The sequence below is a fragment of the Hermetia illucens genome, chromosome 6, assembly GCF_905115235.1.
Source record: "Hermetia illucens chromosome 6, iHerIll2.2.curated.20191125, whole genome shotgun sequence".
NCBI lineage: Eukaryota > Metazoa > Arthropoda > Insecta > Diptera > Stratiomyidae > Hermetia > Hermetia illucens.
In genome coordinates this window covers 1,477,125-1,498,168 of record NC_051854.1, presented here as the reverse complement: position 1 = coordinate 1,498,168, position 21,044 = coordinate 1,477,125, and the positions used below count along the sequence as shown (strand labels likewise).

At 41.9% G+C, this 21,044-nt stretch overlaps 3 protein-coding genes across 4 annotated transcripts; 2 read left to right on the top strand and 1 right to left on the bottom strand.

Annotated features, from left to right (window-relative positions):
• Nucleotides 1-1,571: 1,571 nt before the first annotated feature.
• LOC119659861 (40S ribosomal protein S3) lies at nucleotides 1,572-2,719 on the top strand. Its single transcript, XM_038068169.1, has 2 exons — nucleotides 1,572-1,731; nucleotides 1,973-2,719. Exons 1-2 carry the CDS (start codon nucleotides 1,702-1,704, stop codon nucleotides 2,666-2,668), a joined length of 726 nt encoding a protein of 241 aa, XP_037924097.1. The 5' UTR covers nucleotides 1,572-1,701; the 3' UTR covers nucleotides 2,669-2,719.
• A 3,208-nt stretch (nucleotides 2,720-5,927) lies between these two features.
• LOC119659841 (transmembrane protein 256-like) lies at nucleotides 5,928-11,055 on the top strand. The gene is made up of 3 exons (XM_038068139.1): nucleotides 5,928-6,225; nucleotides 9,611-9,895; nucleotides 10,722-11,055. The coding sequence occupies exons 1-3, from the start codon at nucleotides 6,133-6,135 to the stop codon at nucleotides 10,863-10,865; spliced, it is 522 nt and encodes a 173-aa protein (XP_037924067.1). The 5' UTR covers nucleotides 5,928-6,132; the 3' UTR covers nucleotides 10,866-11,055.
• Nucleotides 11,056-13,901: 2,846 nt separating this feature from the next.
• On the bottom strand, nucleotides 13,902-20,915 carry LOC119660152. 2 transcript variants are annotated; one of them, XM_038068554.1, is made up of 7 exons: nucleotides 20,637-20,915; nucleotides 16,748-16,885; nucleotides 16,048-16,687; nucleotides 14,895-15,092; nucleotides 14,540-14,831; nucleotides 14,290-14,468; nucleotides 13,902-14,219 (listed from the first exon to the last, which is right to left on the bottom strand). In XM_038068554.1, exons 2-7 carry the CDS (start codon nucleotides 16,840-16,842, stop codon nucleotides 13,911-13,913), a joined length of 1,713 nt encoding a protein of 570 aa, XP_037924482.1. In that variant the 5' UTR covers nucleotides 16,843-16,885; nucleotides 20,637-20,915; the 3' UTR covers nucleotides 13,902-13,910. The 2 variants fall into 2 exon arrangements, with proteins under 2 accessions (XP_037924482.1, XP_037924481.1); XM_038068553.1 differs by having other exon boundaries at nucleotides 16,748-16,888; nucleotides 20,637-20,914.
• Between the last annotated feature and the right edge of the window lie 129 nt (nucleotides 20,916-21,044).

Here is a 21,044-nt window from a genome sequence, read left to right as displayed (position 1 = left end):
GTTGAAACTTCACGCATGGGCAGCAAGGAAGACAAGTGATTTAGAGGTGCCAGATGGAGGTGTTTTTGAGCTAAATGTAGAGATTGAAGATTTCTTTAACAGTGTACTATGGAGGATTTGTAGTTAGTGCTTAATTTGTCTGTACTTTAATGAATTTTAATTGAAAATGATTAGTTAAAACGGACTAAAGTACTTCTAATTATAGAGATTTAACTCTATTCAAATATAGAAACTAAAAGAGCAACACATTGTGTAGTGTTTTAACTGTTTTTTGAAAATATAACGCGTTCAACAGCAAAAAGTCTTTGCAGATCATTAACTTGGGAGTGGGATCCTAGCCGTTGTTTTAAAACAAAATATTTTCCTTTTTCGAAGCAAATGATCAAACCAAGGCCTTTTACATTAAATCAGATGAAGGACTTATGTTTTTCCTTTACGTAATCAATTGTTACGTTTTTGCTTTACGTAGACTCGTTACTGGTTATTTGCTTCACGTAGACTCGTATCACTGGATTGCATAGCACTAAACAAAAACCCGTTCTATAACTTTAATATAAGCGTTTATTTTACCCCAAATTATACAACCGTACTGCACAATTAATTATAGAACACTTTCTTCAACTAGTACCGTTGGAGGTGTATTTATAACCGACGCGTTTAAGTCTACTTCTGAAACTTGACTGACTTTGTGGACTGACTTCCAGCCCTAATACCCCGTGGAATATTCCAGATAGGCATGCAAACACTACTTTGCACCTTTCACTTTCAAAGGATGCTAGTCTGTCCAAGTGCACCACTTTCAATTTCGTCTTTTTATTCCCAAATCTTTAGATCCGATAGATGACGTCATTTAATCTTTTCACTACTCGATAAGGCCCTTCCCATTGCTGCTGGATTGCTACTTTAACGATTTCCCTTCGCTGCATTGTGGATTATAAAGTAGCACCAATTGTCCTTCGAGAACGCCTTCAGAATTTAATTAAGTTAAGTTGTACCTTGCCTTTATCCTGTCACCTACGATTCGTAATTGTCCTATGACTATTTCATGAATCATATCGAGTTCCCTTTGGTTATACCTAGGTGTCCACCGCTTGTCCCATTGTGGTATTCCTTAGTTATTCCATTTATTTTCGTCTTTGGAACGAGGATCAGCTTTTGTAAGGTTTCTAGATTCTTCTATAAATTTTTCTTGTGTTTTGGAGATAGCTTGCATTAGCGTTGCTATGTCGTTGTTGGTTATCGGGGCGTTCCAGCTGCTTTCTCCCTGTGTGCGAGTGAAGAAAAATAATTTTATGTTTCTGTAGATTCTGGACATAAAAATTCAACCATTTTCAGAAGCATTTTTTCTTCACAGGAAGCAGCTCTTCTCTAGCATTTATTCTTCACAGGAAACAGCTCTTCTCTAGCAACGAGAATTTAGGGCATAATTAGCAAATGTTAAAAAAAATGAAATTTAATTTAATTTAAACAGAATTTATTCAAAGAAAACTAATTCCGTCTACATGGCATAATAGTTTAGTGAACTTTTAGTTCAAGATACCTCCCATCTACACTATAAAACTGTCAAAAGCATACCTTCCCTCTGGTAATATTTTCATGGGAACTAACAACTCTCCACAGTGGACACCGCCATAGGGTCGGTTATACAGACCTCCTTCTTTTTCCTTCAACCACGTTCTCGGTTGCATATAGTGAATAAACATGAGTGTAACAATTTCGAAAAAACGCAAGGTAAATGCCGCCGCAATTGACTATGTGTTCACGGAAATATTGTTCAAGTGCTAAACATGGGATTGAATCAAAGTTTGTAGCCAGGGAGTGCGTGTATCCGGACTTATTGTGAAAGATACGCATCTAACCTCTGATTTGTAATCAAGTCGGGCATTTCGATGAGCACAAGTTTTTGAATTAGTTCTCATGCGTTCCATTGATTAATCAGTATTAACGTTGGTTTTCTTAACAATCATTTCAGTTCGTCGCCGACGGCATCTTCAAGGCTGAATTGAACGAATTTCTCACTCGTGAATTGGCCGAAGATGGCTACTCAGGCGTGGAGGTCCGTGTCACCCCGGCCCGTACAGAAATCATCATCATGGCCACAAAAACACAAAGCGTGCTGGGCGAGAAGGGTCGTCGTATCCGCGAATTGACCGCCGTCGTACAAAAACGCTTCAATTTCGAACCAGGCAAGGTTGAACTCTACGCCGAGAAGGTAGCCACCCGCGGTCTGTGCGCCATCGCCCAGGCTGAATCTCTTCGTTACAAGTTGACCGGAGGTCTGGCCGTCCGTCGGGCGTGCTATGGTGTCCTCAGGTTCATCATGGAATCAGGCGCCAAGGGCTGTGAAGTTGTTGTGTCGGGCAAATTGCGCGGACAACGTGCCAAGTCGATGAAGTTCGTCGACGGATTGATGATCCATTCCGGTGACCCATGCAATGATTACGTGGAAACAGCCACCCGACATGTACTCCTGCGACAGGGAGTGCTGGGCATCAAGGTCAAGATCATGTTGCCTTGGGATCCAAACAACAAGATTGGACCCAAGAAGCCACTTCCCGACAATGTTTCGGTTGTTGAACCCAAGGAGGAGAAGATCTACGAAGTCCCGGAGACCGAGTACAAGATGCCCGTTCAGAAGCCGATTGGCGAAGAAGTAGAAGTGAAATGAGGTGTTTCTATGATAATAACAACACAATAAAATATTTTTAAAAAAAAGTGAGGCTTGTGTTGTTGTTTTAGTTGCAATTTCAGGCGTCCAAGGTGAGAGCAAGTCTGGCCTTTTGATGCGATGTCGCTTGTTTGATAGTTCGTCGTCGTTGGAGTTATTTACTTAGTGTTAGTTCCTGCCCTCATCAGGAGTGGTCCAAGTTCGACCATCCAGTTTTTCAGGTACCCAATCCTTTCATTATTCCACCATCTCACGGTGAAGTCTCTCTGTTCCGAACCCTTCCTGTTACGCACCAATGTAATTTCTTCGGTTGTATGTCGTCTTCTCGGCTTATTTTATAATGAAAAAGTGAAAAAGGAAAAGACAAATTTTATTTTTTGAATGCCGAATAATCCTCATATTATGGTCCTTAAATACTTAAATCCAGACCTTTATTATTATTTGGTTAAGGGAAAGTTGCACCGCTTCCTTAAAGAACTATTGCGCCCCTTTTGCTTGCTAGTATCTCGAGCAAGCCTATAGCCATTAGGAATTTTAGTATATTCCCTACTTCCAACTTTGCATTTGGTATTGTATTCTCCCAGATGCCGAGCAATCCTTTGTGCGTTAATCACAGAAGGACCTCCAGGGATGCCGTTGGGCATGTCCTCATTGCCCCACTGATACAAACACAAGTCGGTCTTTGGAGTTTGTGTAACTGCTTGGCTTGTGTGCTAAGTTCAGTTCTTTCTGCCCAGATTACCACCCCATACGTAATCATTGACCTTACCATTGGTTATATCCAAAATAGTACATTCGAGCTGCAACCCCATTTTTTTTCCTGTATTCCAGCAGAAAAAAACAAGTTTTATTATTTCAAATAATTAATCGCTGGAAACACCGCATAATTACACTCAGATAAACATGTTGACAGTTCTGGTCCTTCCCAGCCTGGCAATTTAGGAACTATGATCCCAAGCCACTCTGCAGTGTCTTCCGTCCCGCAGTCCACCAGTATATGGCCTGGTCGAAAGCGTATCCCGATGAACACAAATTTCGCAGTCCATCCCTTTCACATCTGCCTGCGCGACAAGGTCTTCGATGCTTTCCTGCTCCTCACGAATGAGTATTTGCTCGGGAAACATTTTTGGCAATATGACCAGTCGAATGCCCTTGACTGCACTAGCATAACTAATGGCGGGCTTCCTGATTCCTGCTTTCACCCCTGACCTGCCCGCGTTTTTTCTACCTTGGGTTCACGTTTGGATTTTTTATGAGCATTCCCTTGATGCGGGCGCTTTCTTGACTCCGATAAAAGTGGCTTAGGACTATCCGGAGCCTTCTTAAGAACCTCTTCTGATTTCGGGCTTTCATTCAGGTAGCGCAAGTACCATTTAGAACCTGCGCCACTGAGACCTGCCTCTTTCCTCACGTATGATATATTTATCTCAGACGTGCTTTTGCTTTTTGAGCAGTGGTGTTTGTTGGTTGTTGTCCTCGCAGTAAAGCAATGTTGACCTTGGGTCCACTGCTTGACGTCCCAACTTCGGGTGTAAGCACCTGCCTCTCAGTATTTCGGGGATGTGTCTCCTTGTGGTTAACCAGTTTGTGCGCGGTACGGGATCCCGCTTGTTTGGCTGTAGTTTTTTTTATATTTGAATACGGGTACTCATTTAATTCCCATGAGTAGAGGGGTTAGGAGGTCCTTCGTGCCATAGCTCCCCGTAGCACGGTAAGGTCTAACTTATTCACTGAGGCGACCAGGTATCAGTGAGGCTCCGTTCGAATACAGTTAGTTACCCCCGACTGCAAACTATCCAATAGGCCCTGTTCGCATGACACTCTGGATTGGGGGAGGTGTTTTTCGAATTCACAATCGATGCAGGTTATCTGATAGATTCCGCTTTTCTCGCTGCCTTCCTTGGGGTCCTTGACGCTTCCTAATCGTGTCTTCAGTTGATATGGTCTACTGGTAGATATCACTTCGATGTCGCGTCTCCTTAGGATGTTTTTCACCTGGTAGCTAATTTGGGAATGGATGATATGAACTCGACGTTTTTTAGATGGTCCTACTTGTGTAAAAAATGTCAGGAATGGAAAGGAATACATTTGCGTCATTTTTTACTAATTATTCTTTCTATGGGCTTTCTGCTGAATCCATTCTTTTCCGCAGTTTCAATGATGTGGTGTTTCTCATTGTTTAAACGTTTCTCTGATAAAGGCGTGGTCAGCATGCGATGGGACATTGCGTTGCACGGTGCCATTTTTTGTGAGAACTTTGTCCTGCGGATTGTGCGTCTACCATCAGTGAACGTCTCGTCACCCTCTTCAACAACTATGTAAACAACGGACACTTCCCGGTATCATGGAAATCAGATACCTTATGCCTATCCCTAAAAATGGATGCTCGGGCGATCTCAAAGACATGAGGATTATCTTCGAACGTATCCTACTAAGTCACCTCAATGGATACTACTCCCCTATCATTCCACTTAATCAATTCGGCTTCGAAAACCTCAGATCCACCGATTCAGTTTAGAAAGAAGGCTTGCTCTTCAAACTAATCCAGTCCAATTGCCCTAGTCTAGATTAAGGCAATTAATATTAATTAGCCTGTGCAATATGCGATATCTGTAAACATTATTTCCTCCCCTAAATTAAGGTCCCTCCTTCTACCAACCAGGCACCACAATACATGCATCGCAATCCCACATCCCTCCCCCCTTTGGTCACTGTACTTGCACAGGCCCAAATTCAGTAAAAGGTAGCCCTTCGTCAATTTGCTATCACCATCGAGAAAGGACTGCGCTTTACTCAAAATCTGTCGATCAATCCTGTCCACCGGTGCCTAAAAACTTCTATTTTCTAGTGCGGAGTACTATGTCATTATTTTTAAATCCCATGTAGCATAAGAAGCTAAGTTTTTTCTATGAGTTTAAATAAAACCCTAGATTGTTATACCTCGTTGAATAGCTGATAAAACGTAGATATTTTTAAGCACATCAGCAAAGCGGGTGCCTTGTAAAAAAAATGAAACTTTTTAAATTTGTACTAACTTTTCTAACTTTCAATCGTCTACAACGACCTATTTAGTTAATTTACGTACAATTCTGGTTATGGAGATCATAAAGCATCTTATTCTACATTAAACAATTAAATAATAATAATAAGAGTCACATATTTCGAAATATCTAATTCAATAGTCGAAAAATCGGCCATTTTTATAAAAAAACGATCGAATCCCCCAGCCCCCTTTCATCCATAGTCTCCCCGCCGCTGACTTTGAAACGGAACATCAACAAGAGACCAACCGTCAGCTGTCAGTAGTTTCGTGATAAGCGGGTGGTATTTTTTCTTTTGGCGAAAGGTCGGGCCCGCTGTTTTCGTCCGCTGCCGTTTATTTTAGATAAATTTCAACAGTGCGAGACTGAGTATTTCCCTCCCGGAAGTCAAAGTTCTAGACCAACGCAAGATACTCGCAGGCGATGTCTTTAGGTGATACCGTCCATTATCTGCTTGTCGGCAATCCGCTGAGTAATTCTGTCATCTCAACTGCAGCCGGGATCGCCAGAAGTACCGTAAGTTGTTCTCGCTTATTATCTAGATTATCTTATTCTGCCAGGACTGGCGAATGTTCAAGAAATTTGAACTTTGCATTTGCACGGCATCTTCTGGCTTCGCAGCCCAGCGCGGACACGGGGCTGCGATGGTGCTTCAGGTGAAAGCGTCAATTGCGTCATTTTTAGTTAAATTTCTAAACATTTCAAAGAGGATCAATTCACTACCGTTGTGGAATCTAAAAATGGGGAAGTGTGTAAGAAGTGCAAACATATTTTCTAGTAAAACAATTTGACGGACTTCCCCAATAACTTGACCGTTCGCTGAATGGGAAGCCACCATGTTCGGTAATTTTCTTGGGTCTTTCACTAATGGTTTTCTCAGTCAGTCTGCAGACTATATGTAAAAATGCAATACTCATTTTTTGCTAGCTATAGCCTGACGGTAGTAATGGTCAGGTCGGCGGCAATCGTAGGATCTCCCTTACACCAAATAATCAGTGCTGTTAGCAAACTCTTCGCAGACGACTGTACGGAGCGCGTCATAATGGCTGTCCGACGCCAACGTTCTATCACCCCATTGGACGTGTGGAAGCCTTTTGTTGACTTAGGGAATACATCTATTTCCCTCCTAGCATGTCTAGTGACCTTACATTTTTGGCATGGAATGCACTCTCCGGCCTAAAAATTCACGTCCTTGTTCATAAATGGCCGGAAATATTTGTTGGAGACTAGTTACTTCGTTGCCCGAATTGGGGGACTCACAATCGTGAACAGAGCTAGAAACTCCCTTACGGAAAGCGGCCGCAATATATGGCCCAGGTTCCCTTTCAAAGATCCCACAGCAAATAAAGGCATGTAACCTCCTTAAACTTGTATTTGGAGTCCGATCCTGGGCTGTAGCGATTGCCGAAAAATCAACTGCGGGTGGGATGCTGATCCCGGAGATCCGGGTCAAAGTGCTAGTGACTAAATTGTCTTTGTTGGGCTTCTGCTTTAAGGTAAAAGTTAGAGACTTATGGTCGGTGAACACGATGAACCGCTTGCCTTCAATGGAAAAACAGAAATACTTGGAGCCTAAATACTTCTTTTTCTTTGGCCTCTGTCCTGTTCACAAGCGGCATCGGCTCGTCATGATCGGTTGCGCAATTTTATTTTATCAAAGATCTAATCTGGATAGAGTCGTGAGGCCTTCAAATCACCATCCAGCGTATCAAGCCACCGTCATTTCGGCCGGCCTTTTGGTCGCTTACTATCGTCTTCGATGTTGAGACCAATCTTGGCGAGTGAATTCTTGTTAGCGCGAATTACATGACGCCTTCCTCGCAATTTTTCCACAATCGGTATAACCCCATATCGATCGTGGATATCCTCATTTCGAATGTGATCAAGGCGTGTCACGCCACTAGTCCAATGGAATATCTTCGTCTCCACCACCACAAAATGCCGTTCATTGTCTTTTACAGTCCGCCAACACTCAGAACCATAGACGGCGACAGGACAGATAACATTAAGGTAAATTTTAGATTGGAGACGCTCGTTGATATGTCGATCACAATGACAGAACCTTGTGAATCGCCATTTTATTCAGGTTGCCGCTGGAACGTGTCAAGGCTTGCGTACCAGCAAATATAAAGGAAACCCTGGGCTGCCGTCTGCACATCGACTACCCTGAATACTTGACAAAACCGAGAAAGTGCTGAAGAAACTCATCATGAATAGACTCGAAGCGGGAAGTTCGCTTTTAGAGCAAGAAAATCCCTAGTGGATGGTGCCACGTGGGTTGTACATGCACGCCTCCGAACTGGGGCTTGCATTCATCGATTTCAACGGGAAGTGCTCCTCGTAACGCTCGATGTTTGAAAAGCATTCAGTAAGTTTGACAGATACAATAGAAAGCGACTTCTACTCTTGCGAACATTGAATGAGCTCTTAAGATCGTCCGCTTCTTGGTCTGTAGGGCCAAAGGGAGTGTAGATCAATTCGGGATTAGTACAGCGCTCCATTCTAGGCCCAAATCCCCCGATCTCTTCCTACGATAATATACATGCCAGAAGAGTCGCGTCTAGTTCGTTATGGAAATAATGTTTCGGCACTTCTTGTTGGATGCAAAGTAGGCATGGTATATTGATCATGATTGAGCTTTGTGCTGATTAATTCGAAGCAGCCACCTTTACCAAGAGGAAAATTCTGACTCTGTACCCCTGGCGATTGGCGAGTAGATTATAGAGGACTTTCGATTGACGCTCGACTCAATGATTATCTTCGGCAGGGGACGCCTTCTCATTGGCTGATGCTCTTAACATGGTGGTGTATGGTTAGAAGCCAACAACTAATTTTTCCGATATCTTAGACTAACATTCACTGAGAAAGTGGGAAACTGGCCCCCAAAATATTGGCATATGAAACATCTTTGTCGCTATTATCGGAAAAATTAGTCCTTTTTGTTTGTTTAGTCTTGTTTCTTTTGTACCATAAATGGATTGTGCAGGCAGATATGATGAGATTTGCAGGTAGCCTCTGCCTATCGCACTACCTCAGAATCGGATGCGAATGAGCGGCAAAACGGGTGGAAAAGTAGATGGACTACGTACTGCTAAGAAAACCTGGAATTTTTCAATCTTCCAACAACATTGGCAGGCAGAAGCATGATGAGCGCTGACATTGGAGCCGTATTATAAAGAAAATTGAGCTCGACCCGCGGAGAGGCCGGATAGCAAGGAGTTCGTTGAACTAACAGCTTCCGTTCTTCTTCTCCCCCAGGGTTGGCGAAAGGAATTAACTGAATTCAGGACTCTCTAAGACGGAAGTGTGGGAGGATTAGCCACCTCCCCTAGTTCTCTAATAGCGTAGAAATGCTTAGGTGATAGTCCGAGGGCTTACTGTTGCTGGAGTTCAATGAATGAATGAAAAAAATCCAGATCAAGGGGAGAAGGAGAGGCAGATAGGATGGTGTAAGAGGGTTTACGCGTTTGATCGCACATTAAGTTGACTAGGATGTAATACCAATGAATGGCTAATGTTGAAATCGAAGCTAACGCAATGGGAAAGCGGCGAAATAAAAGTGGCGGCTGGGTGATGGGCGTCGATTTTCACGTTCGAAAAAATAGAGAGAATAGAGTGTAGGGAGCTGCAAATTCCATGCCACTGGGAATCTGACTGACTGACTGGGATGATTACAATTACCTAGCTAGCTAAAAGGAGACTACATTTAATTGTGATTATCGAAACTGTCCAAAGTTAATTTTTTTACTAGAACATGGAGTTCCCCATGAGCATTTACAAAATGCAGTGCCGATGCACACAAAAGTTTATGTTAGTTAAAAGGTGAAAGAGATTAATGTTTAATTTAGTTCGTTAGTGTTAACTAGTTGCAGTTCTCACCAAGTAATCATATTACCAACAGGGCTTAATCTCATCAAAAACTACTCCAGGAAGTTCTCGATCAGTAACAACAAAAAACATGGCAAACTCTTTACCGCTATGGAAATTGGCTGGCAACAATTTATATTTCGTACGTTTAGCTGGACTCAGCGGTGCGACTGCTGTTATTCTGGGCGCATATGGTAGTCATCGTAAATATCCAGATGACAAAGGAGAATTGCGTGGTGTCTTTGAAGTGGCAAATCGTTTTCATTTCTTTCATTCACTTGCTCTAGCTGCGATGCCATTAGTACGACGACCGGCCGTGGTAGGTTTAAATGTTATGTTAGGGGATTGATATTTAACGAATTGAACATGAAGTGACGGAACTTTTTTTAATTAGATTCTACAAGGTGTGTTCATAGAGTAACGCAAATTTTGTTATAAAAAAAAATTATCCAAGACGAAGATGATTTTAGTATCTACAGATTTTTTTCTAATGATTTTCACATGGTTAGTACACTCATCTTACAGCTCCGAAAGTGAACCTCGTCCAGAGCAGTCTTCATGGCAACTTAGACCCCTTCAATACTCCAAAAAGCAGGGTCCGCTAAGATCAGTTCTAATGATCAGAAACGAAAATAAGTCTACGAGAATCATGTCAGGACTATAAGAGACCTAGGCAACGTTGCAAAGAGGCACCTCCGCAGGAATTCATCGACAAACAGAGAGATAAAGTTACCAGCGTTGTCATAGTGAAGCATCGAGGCAGCGGCGATCTATTTTCGCAAGTCCTCAAGGTGCAAATTCTCTGTGGATCACAGAATAGAAACGCATCGAAAAGGGCAACAAAAAACACGAATTACTTTATGAACACTTCCTGTACGCAGTTCGGCGCTATTTCGAATAACAAGTTCATGACTTGATACATTTCTAATCTGACCGACTTAGAACTTTGCACTTCATGCTTGATTAGTTAAGTGTCCTTTAACGTTGTAGTAACTAATCTTTGTACGCATTAATTACTAATTTCATTGTTATGACAAAGAAAACGAATTCTTTCATACATTACAATATATTAACCTTTTCCTGATACATTTTCATTGCTCCACATAACACGTTCTCGGGTTTGTAATGGTTTCTGTTCTTCACAGACTGCTCCATTAATGATACTAGGAATGGTTTTATTCTGTGCACCGTGCTACTATCGAGCATTCACTGGTGATCGAAGTTTCTCTAGATTGGCGCCCATTGGGGGTTGCTGCCTTATATTAGCATGGGCAACAATGATGCTTTAAAGTCAACTTCGTCCAATTGTCATTGTCACTCTCTAAATCATGTCATGAATGTATACATCCGGCAACAAACCATATTATGTGAACAAATATATAAATAAATGGATAGGATTTTTTCGTGATTCAATAAAATGAAAGTTGTAGTTAAAGGGATAGAGATTTAATTTTAAAATAAATTATCTTGGGAACATGTTTTTTTCATTGTTTTTCCTAATTTTTAATATATTTTGTAAATAAATATATCAGAAAAAATAAATGATAAAATTCGAGTTTGCAAACAACGCTTTTCGATAATAACAAAAAAATGGTTTAATCTCTGTTTGGCATTAAAGCAACGGTAAACTTTTTCCAATGACAAAACAAAATTAGGAAATGGCGCTTGCTCAAAGGACCATAGACAATTAGGCGACGTGGCGCTGCGTTCTGGGTAATCGTCGTCGAAGCTCCCAACAAGTTTAGTTTTTTGATGTCGTCAATGTGCACGGGCTGGTATACTTCTTTGCCTTGTCGCGATTGTACAAGCAAATTGTAGAACTTGTTGAGGTTACGAACGCACAACTGCTCGATCTCCCATTTCGGTTGGCGAATCGCGAACGGGTTCAGGACCTATCTCCCAATCACAATGCTCCCACTATTGCCGCTAGCTTAGAGGCAGTAGCCGCGAGGGTGGCCAGCGTCTACTGATGCTCGATAATTTGCCCGTGGTCTCGCACCACGCATGCACCTCGTGCATCTTGTCAGCGTTTTTCTCTAATACGTCCAAAGACACGGAGTCCGCACATGCCAAGGTAGCCTGAGTGCTCTCTGGGAGTCGCTGCAACTATAGCGACTTCAGAAGCTCCACCCCGCTACACAGATTCAAAGTATGTAAAAAAGTCGATTTTTTGAAACGGCATAACCGAACGATCCCCTTAATGCTTGAATGTGGCCTGGACCTGCATCGCTTTATTCTCGCAGCAGTTTTAGATAGATTTTAGATGCTTGTAGTGGGGTTTGTAGCTGACGCAATGGTGAATGCCTTTCGAAAGCTCTCTAGAGATAATTTCTTCTTCAATCTCATCGGAATGCTTTCGCGATTTCATGTTTTGCATTTTTGTTTGCTTTCCTGCAATATCCTACAACTCACTTTGCGCGCGACTGTGTTAATATTCGCATGGAACAATTCGATTGTAATGAACTTGCTCAGACGTTCACTGGATTTTTTGCTCTCAACTGAGCCACGTTACAATGTCTTTGATAAGTTATACAGTCCATACGACACAGTGAAACTACAAGCATTTTCTTCACAGAAATTGTTTTCTTATTTTTCATCATTATTCTAAGGAATATAAAATTCCATCTAATAAAGCGAATATTACTCAGAAAGACGGAGTGCGGAATATCTTCTTAGTATCTGCGTCAGTTGGGCCTCTCAGCAGACAGCACCGGGTAGGGTAGGTAGGTAGGTATCAATGGCCGCTTCTGAAAGACCAATATGCGCCGTTTTGATTCCACAAACTCCTAAGGTCATGGCTGCTGTGGTAAGGGCAAGAAATCAGAGTCCCGCTAACTCAGACTGTCAAAGCCCATGGGGGCATGGTCTCCTAGATGCAGGTCCCCCGTGCAGACCGCCGTAATTTTGTTTGCATACGCAAGAGCTCTAGCAATCGGCTTTTGTTATAGGTGGGCCAAATCCTCCTTGACTTGGCACAGGTGATGAACCCTCGCCATCCGAGGTCCTCGGCTCCTAACTTACTTGAATACATTCCGCGTTTGACAGTCCTCTGTAGGATACAGACTGTGCATACCGAGGAACCGCGAAGAACAGAGCCCTGCCTGGCCAGTCTCTCATCCCGTACATTCTTCTCTATATTCCTATGATCGAGAACCCATTCAGCGTGTTTCTGCACTGCCCCACCAGGATGTCGGCACTGATTACTGCTTGGCAGTCGGTCAAAATGACTTTGCTACGCTTGGGGCTCGGATCATGCCCAGCGTCGACAGGCTTCCAGTATCGCAAGGATTTCTACTTGAAATACACTGACGAATCCTGGGACCCCGTACGACCCGGCTACACTGTGTGTATCCGAGAAAACTCCCCCACCGGCTCCGACAAATATTATCTTCGATCCGTCGGCGAAGAATACTGTCACATGCCGCTGATCTTCCGCTCTGTCCGAGTTAGAAAGTCCACAGCAAAGGTTTTTTTTTGAAGTTCGGCGTAGCCCGTGGAGAATACCCAGAGTTTATTGAGGTACTTCATCTACAATGTCACGTAATCTGGCAGCCTGCACGCTACAACGTATAGGGGTGTAGGGTAGGAGAAAGAGATATAGGAGTACATTGAGAGTACCTCCCGGGCAGGAGTGCAAACCTTTCCCAACGTTACTGCAATGATGTTACTCATAATGGAGAAAGGCACAAATATCACGTACCTGTGTTCACAATTCTGATCAAGTAGCTCTTCAAGAAGGGCTTCCTTGATGGCGTTGATATCAACGTTGTTGAATGCTTTTTCTATATCCAGCAAGGTAGCTAGAGCGGTTTCTGTTGATTTGCCTTTTAGGGTAGGCGTGTCGGGACTTAGAGAAAGGCGTTCTCTTCATAATTGTCCGTAAGTGGATTTTCAAGATCCGCTCTAGGACCTTCAACACGAAATAGGCGAGGCTGATTGGTCGTTCTTCGCGAGCTGATGGACCACCCGCCCGCTGTCGTGACCAGCACGCCTAAGCGTCATCGTTGACATTCCTTGGCAACGCCATTTAATTCTGTCGTGTCGCCAAGTATACACTCCTCCTCAAATGCCGCTTACCTCTGCTCTAAACCAGTAAAAAAAGATGCGAAGCATATATGGGCAACCGTAAGTTATATATGTATTAGTTAATTTGCGCACCATGAGCACCGAAGTTTCACATGCTGGTATCGAATGAAGTCTCGATTATTGTATAATACATTCAAAATATTTCTTATGACAACACGGCCCTCTTTGCAATGGTTAGCTGAAGCCTTATAACTGGATAACGTACATACAATTTTAAAAAAGACATAAAATCCAAGATATTTTGCATTTTATCTTGCATATATTCTAATCGCAGCAAACGGCCGCAGCAATGCAGCCCTATCTGTTACATTCCAACTTTGCCTTAAAGTATGAAAATACAATCCATCAAAAGTTATTAACGTTCTAAGGTCGTCTAATCCGACAGCGCAAAAACAATTTCGTATATAAACTAGAACAGATGTGAATAAAAATGCAAGTCTTACATCCCGTTCGTTTGCGTAGCGAATGTCGTTTAGCCTCAAAGAATAGCAAACATCCTTTGGGCAATTACATGCCAAAAGCAGACAATCGGCTTCGTCTACATCGATTTGACCCAGCTACAAAATGTAAGAGGATTAAATGATCAATGAAATAAACATGAGCGATAACTTTATCTTAAAAACGGACCTCAACAAGATACAACAATGTCGCTACGTTGCTAATGTTTTCCGTCGGCAAACTTCCCAATGTTTCCGGTGTGAGCTTAGATGATATTTGCCAACAAGCTAGCTCTAATCGAGTCCTATCCAAATGTGGGTTAACTCCCGTGTTTTCATACAGCAGTTCATCTATTGGGGGTACTTCGCCTGTAAACGAGAGAAAAAATAAGGCCAGCTTGAAAATTGTTTATATTTCAACCCCGACCAAAGTAACTCACAAGGTGGATACTCGGGATTTAAAATAACTTCCTCGTAATCCCTATTATGATCTAGTTTGAAGTAAAAACGTCTTGAATTGTCGTTTTTGTCATGGTTCAATAAAATCCCCATTATGCGTCTTATCAAAGGTGAAAAGATATCGAAATACGGCAGCAAGTCCTTCTTGGACAAATCAAAATGATGGCACTGTACTATGTACTTCACATTAGCCAATATTATATAGTTGAATTTACCATAGTCACTGACGTCACGAAGTGGAATTTTAAAATTATATTCGGTATTCATCCTAGACTGAAAATAGATTGAAAGTTGCAATTTCATCTCATTAGTATTTCGCAATAAGGATTTACTCACGTAATCATATGATTTTAGGCTAGTTTCAACTAGTTTAATATCTTCCTCTCTATCGTTGTAGTTGTTGAATATGAGCTGGGTGATGTATCTGACATCGTCGTCCGTTATCGTATGTGTGGACAGACGCAAAGATAGTATTTTAGATGCAGTTGCACGAAAATGGAATCTATCTCTCTGCTTTATTTGGAAGTGAAATCTCTGTTAGAATAAAAATATTATTAGAAAGAGAACGTGAACCAAACAGAGTTAATTTTATTAGACTTTATATATATTGGGCCACAAGTCGTTAGTAAACATCTGGACGCCTACATTGAATATTTCCACTTTACTGCATGTCAATACATATGCATATGAAAGTACAAAATTCGAACATCGCTGATACTAACGTAGCTATACATCCATCTGGATGGAACACTACTTGCAAAAATTTGTTGTGGCTGGTCAATTTCAGATGCAGTAAATTCGCGAGAAATTGATAAATTTGAACTGCTATAACGTTGGAACTAATGGCCGGATTTGAATGAAACTTGGCATTCGTATGCGCAATACTGTCCACCTAGTACTCCTAACTTAATGGGGTTTTTCAGTCAATTTCTAAAAGTTGATAATATATTATTCATAAGTTTACTTGAGTAGATATCGGAATGCAACATATTTTGAGGCCTTATAAGCACACTATCCTATTTTTTTTCGTTTTTTTGGGTTGGGTGGTTTCCGGAAATGAGTTCTGTCTCACTTTACGTATGCACATTTTGACCCACTTTACAAATCACGTCAAAAATAATATCAGATTCGGAAGTAATCGAGACTCTTCGTTTGATACCTTACATGACTATATTCGATGAAAAAAGTTATTATATCCCTCCTTTGCATGTATGGGGAGCCCTCCATTAAACTCCACGTAACTTGATATCACCCACTGTATGCGTGGGATTTCATAGTTCCCATATGTCCACCAAAATTCGTTCTGATCAGTTTTGCCGTTTTGTTATATTATGTTTGTTTGCTTTGCTTCAATGCTGTACAGATAGCAACTTTTAATGATCCAATAGATTTTGATTATCTGAAGTCGATGTTTGAAATGTACGCAGATCGCAAACAATTCGGAATCTCCAGAGCACCTGCAAAGATAATAATAAATATGTCCACTTACCCTTACACTATCATACGGCACCAAGTCATTCCCCGACATTGTAGCTAAAATAGCCATCTGATCCGGCCTCAGTCCCAGCGTCTCCCGCAAAGCCTGTCTGTTGAATTCTAACGTTTTTAATCGAAACACATTCAAATGCCCTGATGACCAAAATTTCCAGTCTCCTTCAAATATCAAGAAATCAGTATCGTTTGAAATGATAGCCAACGCTCCATTTTTAGTCGCATAATCCGCTAATTCTATATCGCATTCATTTCGCACTGCAATATTGAGGTCCCCGAATTCTTTTGCCATTTTTCTTAGTATCCCGAAAAATGGAACGGGGGATGCAACATCCATGTCTTCCAAACGAGATCTTAAATCGGCCCCCGAATAAACTACTTGCAAAGCTTGCATTGCTCTCTGATATTCGTTGTTTCGACGTTTCAAACATGTGGGAAGTTTCTCTTCACGAGCGGGCCCATCGGTGAAGAAAACTAGCCTTACACCATATGACTTTATCCGACTGAAAAGATCAATTACACGATCCTTGTACACATTGTAGCGTGCACCTAGAACCAATTCTTGTTTGTTGGTGTAAAATAATGGATGGATCGAGAGTAGGTCGATTACAATTAAAGGCATTTCTCCGTTGTGTTGTCTGGAAAACAAATTTTGGCTTATGTTCTATTTGTAATAATGACAGACAGCAGTAATCTACCTCCTATATTTTTCGATTTCCTCTTTGATATCCACTGGAACTGTGCCATTTTTGACGAACTGTGTGATATATGTTTGAAGTGATCTAATGCCCATTGTTTTTCCTGAGCTGAGCTATTTAAACTGCGGGCTTAGTATTCTGCTAAAAAATAAATTGAATGGTTAACAAAATCATTATTTGTTATCTTTCCACTGAAATAAATCTACACCGTAGTAATTTACAGTAAAAAAAAATCAATACGCTACCGAGGAGTAAGTACAATGTAATGCTTATCCAGTTGTCTTGAATTTCCGGGGGTAATACATCAAGAAACTTACAACAAGCAATTACGATGTTATATAAACATTGAACGAAGCCAACAGAGGAATGGCTATAAAAGCATTATATAAATATTACGTGGTCACCCCAAAGAAAGCACAAGTGATTTAATTGAAATACATGTTTCGAAATCGGAGACGATAACTGCAGATACTATATATGACTCACGCTCCACCGCAAATGTGCAATTAAAACTAAAGCGAACCTGATGATCGACAGTGATGAATAGTTCATCATGTGATATGGAAAATAATAAACTTGTCAACAAATATCCGGAGTATGTGTGCAATATAAAAAGTTAGAATGTAGAGCTGTATTCATGATGAAGGTTCTTGTCAAAGCACTCAATAATTCGTACCAAACCGGGAGTTTTTTCATGCGCTCTCAAGCGATAATAGAGGCCCAGATTTCTCACACATTTCCATTCCGGGCCTGGATTTTCTTTTTACGTCTTTGATTCATGGCCTTGTATAACGCCCCGGAGCCTGGTCAGCGTGTTAGATGGAGGAACTTGGAAAGGCTGGAAATGGTGTCGGATGGTTCAAGTGATTAGAGCGCCGGGCTGTCCTAGCGGAAGGTCGCGGTTCAAATCTCACTGGGAGCAGAGGGATTTATTGGATACCAGTCGACTCAGTTGCGAATAAGTACCTGAGTCAAATCAGGGTAATAATCTCGGACGAGCGCAATGCTGACCCCATTGCCTCCTACAATGTACGGTAGTGTTATTATTACTGGAAAGGAACTAAGGCTTTTCTGTTATGCCACTTACAACATACAATACACTATAAGCGAAGCATATTAACTAATAACGCTAATTGAATATCACAACGCGTTACGGCTAAGAAAGCCTCGTGCATGTGTATGCATGTAGGCATTTGCGCGCATCTGGGACAGGAGCTCTCGTGGTCGGGTTTTGTTATAAGCGGGCCAGATCCTCCTTGACTTGGTACAGATGGTGAGCCCTTCCCATTCGGGTTCCCCAGCTGAGTTGTGCGAGTAGATTCCACACTTCACATTCGCCAGTAGCACACCGACTGTACCCGCCGAAGGATGGCCACAACCACGCACATTCTCCTCTGTGTTCCTATGACCGGGAACCCAGAGCAAAGTGACCTTGAGCATGCCGCCCTGACTGTTTAGCGCGTTTCTGCATTGTCTTACAAGCCTGGAGGATGTCGTTGTTCATGTTGTTTATCTTGTTGGTTGGTAGTGTTGTTAAGGTTTCGTCTGACATAAATGCCATTAGGTGCTAAATATGCTGAGAAACAATCTCGTTTCGGTTTACCAATCTTGTACAGTTTGGAATGGGAATGGGTTTTTTGAATGTCCAGAGTCTGTGCGGTGTTTGAAGACATATCTGTGGCTATAACTTCTCGAAACCATTATTTTTGTTTTTACGAGGAGCGTTGTGACACTGTCCGATCTACAGAATGGATTCAATAAGTGTAAGTGATCATTGGCGAGGACTCTTCAAAATCAATGAGGCCCTTGCGGAGGAGCTTAATATTCCTGACGCTCTTATCCGTCGAGTTGTCCTTGAAAGATCTCTGGTATAAATCCTACGGTGTGCGCAGAAGAGAGTTTATGTCGGAGTAAACACGAGAACAGCTAGTTATCCGATCAAAACGCCTTCTAAACAAAATTAAATACCCTGAAACGCCTGAGATGTTATGATTTTTTTTCTAACGAAAAAAAATGGACCACGACCGCAGAAACAACAGATGGCTATGTTGCAATCCTACAGAAGTTCCTATTATCATGCACACGAAGTTTCCAGCCACTGTTATGGTTTTGGGTGCTGTGAGTAATAAAGAACATGTCTCGTTACCATACTTCTTTACTCAAGGATTTCGAGTGAATTCTGCTGCATATATCGAGGTCGTAGAGACAATAGTGAAACCTTGGATTGATATTGTAGGCGGTGACAGACTATACATCATTCAGTAAGGCTCTGCTCCTTCACACAAGATTGGAGGGTCGAAAATTTCCATAACCAAATAACACCGACCTTATGGCCGCCTAGCTCCCAAGACCTTAATTCCCTGGATTACTATGAGTAGTTGAGCGCCGCCCCGAACCCAGTGACAGAGGTTCATAATAAGTCGGGACGTCATGTGGCTGGGTCCGTGTTTGGGTACTTTTCGTCAGCAGCGCTAGCGTTGAAAAAAGTTACAACTAGAAAAGCTATTCCGTTTTCAAAGTCCGCTTGAGATCCAGTTTTTCAAACTGTAATGCAATCGAGTTGAAAGAAAGTTTGGAGCACTGTGTAATAGTACTGCCAGGAATATGTCCGAGAGGTGTGATTGTTGCCACACAAAATGTTAGAGACAAAGGTGTAGCGATACCATGAACGTCGGGCTGTGAACAAAATCCGGCTCAACAGATTGCGGTGAATGGACCACTTAATCCGTATGAAGATGATCCAGCCCGCAGAGTCTATAAGGACAATATCTATGCTAGAAAAAGAAGACGTAGCAGACCCTGCCTTAAATGGAGCGATGGTATAGAGCAGGCCGCCATACGGGTTTCAGGGACATCGCATTGATGAACCTCGGCACAGAATCGTGATGTCTGAAATTCCTTATTAAGACAGGCCCAGACTGAAAATCGCATTGTTGTGTCCTTGGTGGTAATGACAAATTCAATGAACAACAGTGCGTCCCCAGTTTAATGATTATCTAAAGTAACCGCCTGAATTTAAGGTTTAGAAGCAGCAATAATTGACTTACCTCTCCTTCCCTTCCTTATTTAGTTACCCTATCCACTTAGAGAACCAAGCATTCACTAGGACTTGATAGCAGAACGCTTGCTTCCAAGGAATTAGTGTGAATTCAAACACTGACCAAAAGCGGCACTAATGGCTACGATTTGTTGACGCTTTAACCCATCAAGCGATGAAGTAAAGCAAGACACGAAAAAACCGACACTACTAAAACAATACCCAATCGCAAAGCAAAAACAATTGTTGTAGCAGGCGGTTTAGTGGAAATGTAACTTAGAAAAATCAGGGTTAACACTGCACTCATACTTTCGCATAATAAACAATTGTGTTAGCCATTAAGACAACTACAGCTAGCCGTAACCTAAAATTAACGTTAGTAGCGTCCCTTAGACATACATAGTCCATCCAAGATATGCTCCAACGACTCCATTGAGTACAAACGTACTTTGACACCGCTGGATGCACAATCGTCGCCACTTTGGGGCGCGATAACATCACCTGTGGTAATCAGTGGCACCACAACATCACCTGTACCAACCTTACATTTAGTGCCATGCTGCGTGGCTCATACATGCATGCTTTCTGCACATATACCCTTCACTTGCATGTAAATGGGGAAATCCCCGATACATCGTTGCCCATGCTCAAGGTCATGGGAACAAGTCACCGACCAGAATACTTGTAAGCTAAACTCGAAATTCATAACTTTCTAGGCTACCCCGATAAACCCGTTTGCTTGAGTAGGCGAATATTAATATTTAAGCGATAGATTCAGAAACGTTACATGCACTTTACACCACCAAACTGAAATGCACTGAAGCAACTCACAAAGTGTGTATCAATACTTACTGCATAAACTCCCTTTTTTCGAGCTAGTTCTGACAGACAGCGCACACCGAATAAAGGGAATGCAATGCAAAAAACCGCGGAAAGCTACCTCGATGAGAAACGATGCACAATTAAAGCGTCAGAATCGCACCGAATTCTGACTACACAAAGTCGCTGCACAACAATTTTGACGTTCTGAACAGCTGTTACACTCGCAAATATCTGATTACAGTCACTTGAAATGGTTGATGTTTACAGCTAACAGTAGACAGAACTCTTGGAAGCAGCACATATTTGAACATAAACCTCCATAAGTGACTAGAAAAACTGAACAACTCAATATAATTGTATTCCGCATTTATACATGTTCTTATCTATGCTCTATCGTGCACTTTGTTATTTGATAAGCTGTTCTAATGATTATTTACC

Bases quoted from the DNA above. Each gene is read 5' to 3' on its own strand.
- LOC119659861 (XM_038068169.1), top strand. From the start codon at position 1,702: ATGAGTGTAACAATTTCGAAAAAACGCAAG. The intron at 1,732-1,972 runs GTAAATGCCGCC...CAATCATTTCAG, and splicing joins CAATTTCGAAAAAACGCAAG to TTCGTCGCCGACGGCATCTT.
- LOC119659841 (XM_038068139.1), top strand. From the start codon at position 6,133: ATGTCTTTAGGTGATACCGTCCATTATCTGCTTGTCGGCAATCCGCTG. The intron at 6,226-9,610 runs GTAAGTTGTTCT...TATTACCAACAG, and splicing joins CCGGGATCGCCAGAAGTACC to GGCTTAATCTCATCAAAAAC. The intron at 9,896-10,721 runs GTAGGTTTAAAT...TGTTCTTCACAG, and splicing joins TAGTACGACGACCGGCCGTG to ACTGCTCCATTAATGATACT.
- LOC119660152 (XM_038068554.1), bottom strand. From the start codon at position 16,842: ATGGGCATTAGATCACTTCAAACATATATCACACAGTTCGTCAAAAAT. The intron at 15,093-16,047 runs GTAAGTGGACAT...TTATTCTAACAG, and splicing joins TGCCGTATGATAGTGTAAGG to AGATTTCACTTCCAAATAAA. The intron at 14,832-14,894 runs GTGAGTAAATCC...ATCTATTTTCAG, and splicing joins GCCTAAAATCATATGATTAC to TCTAGGATGAATACCGAATA.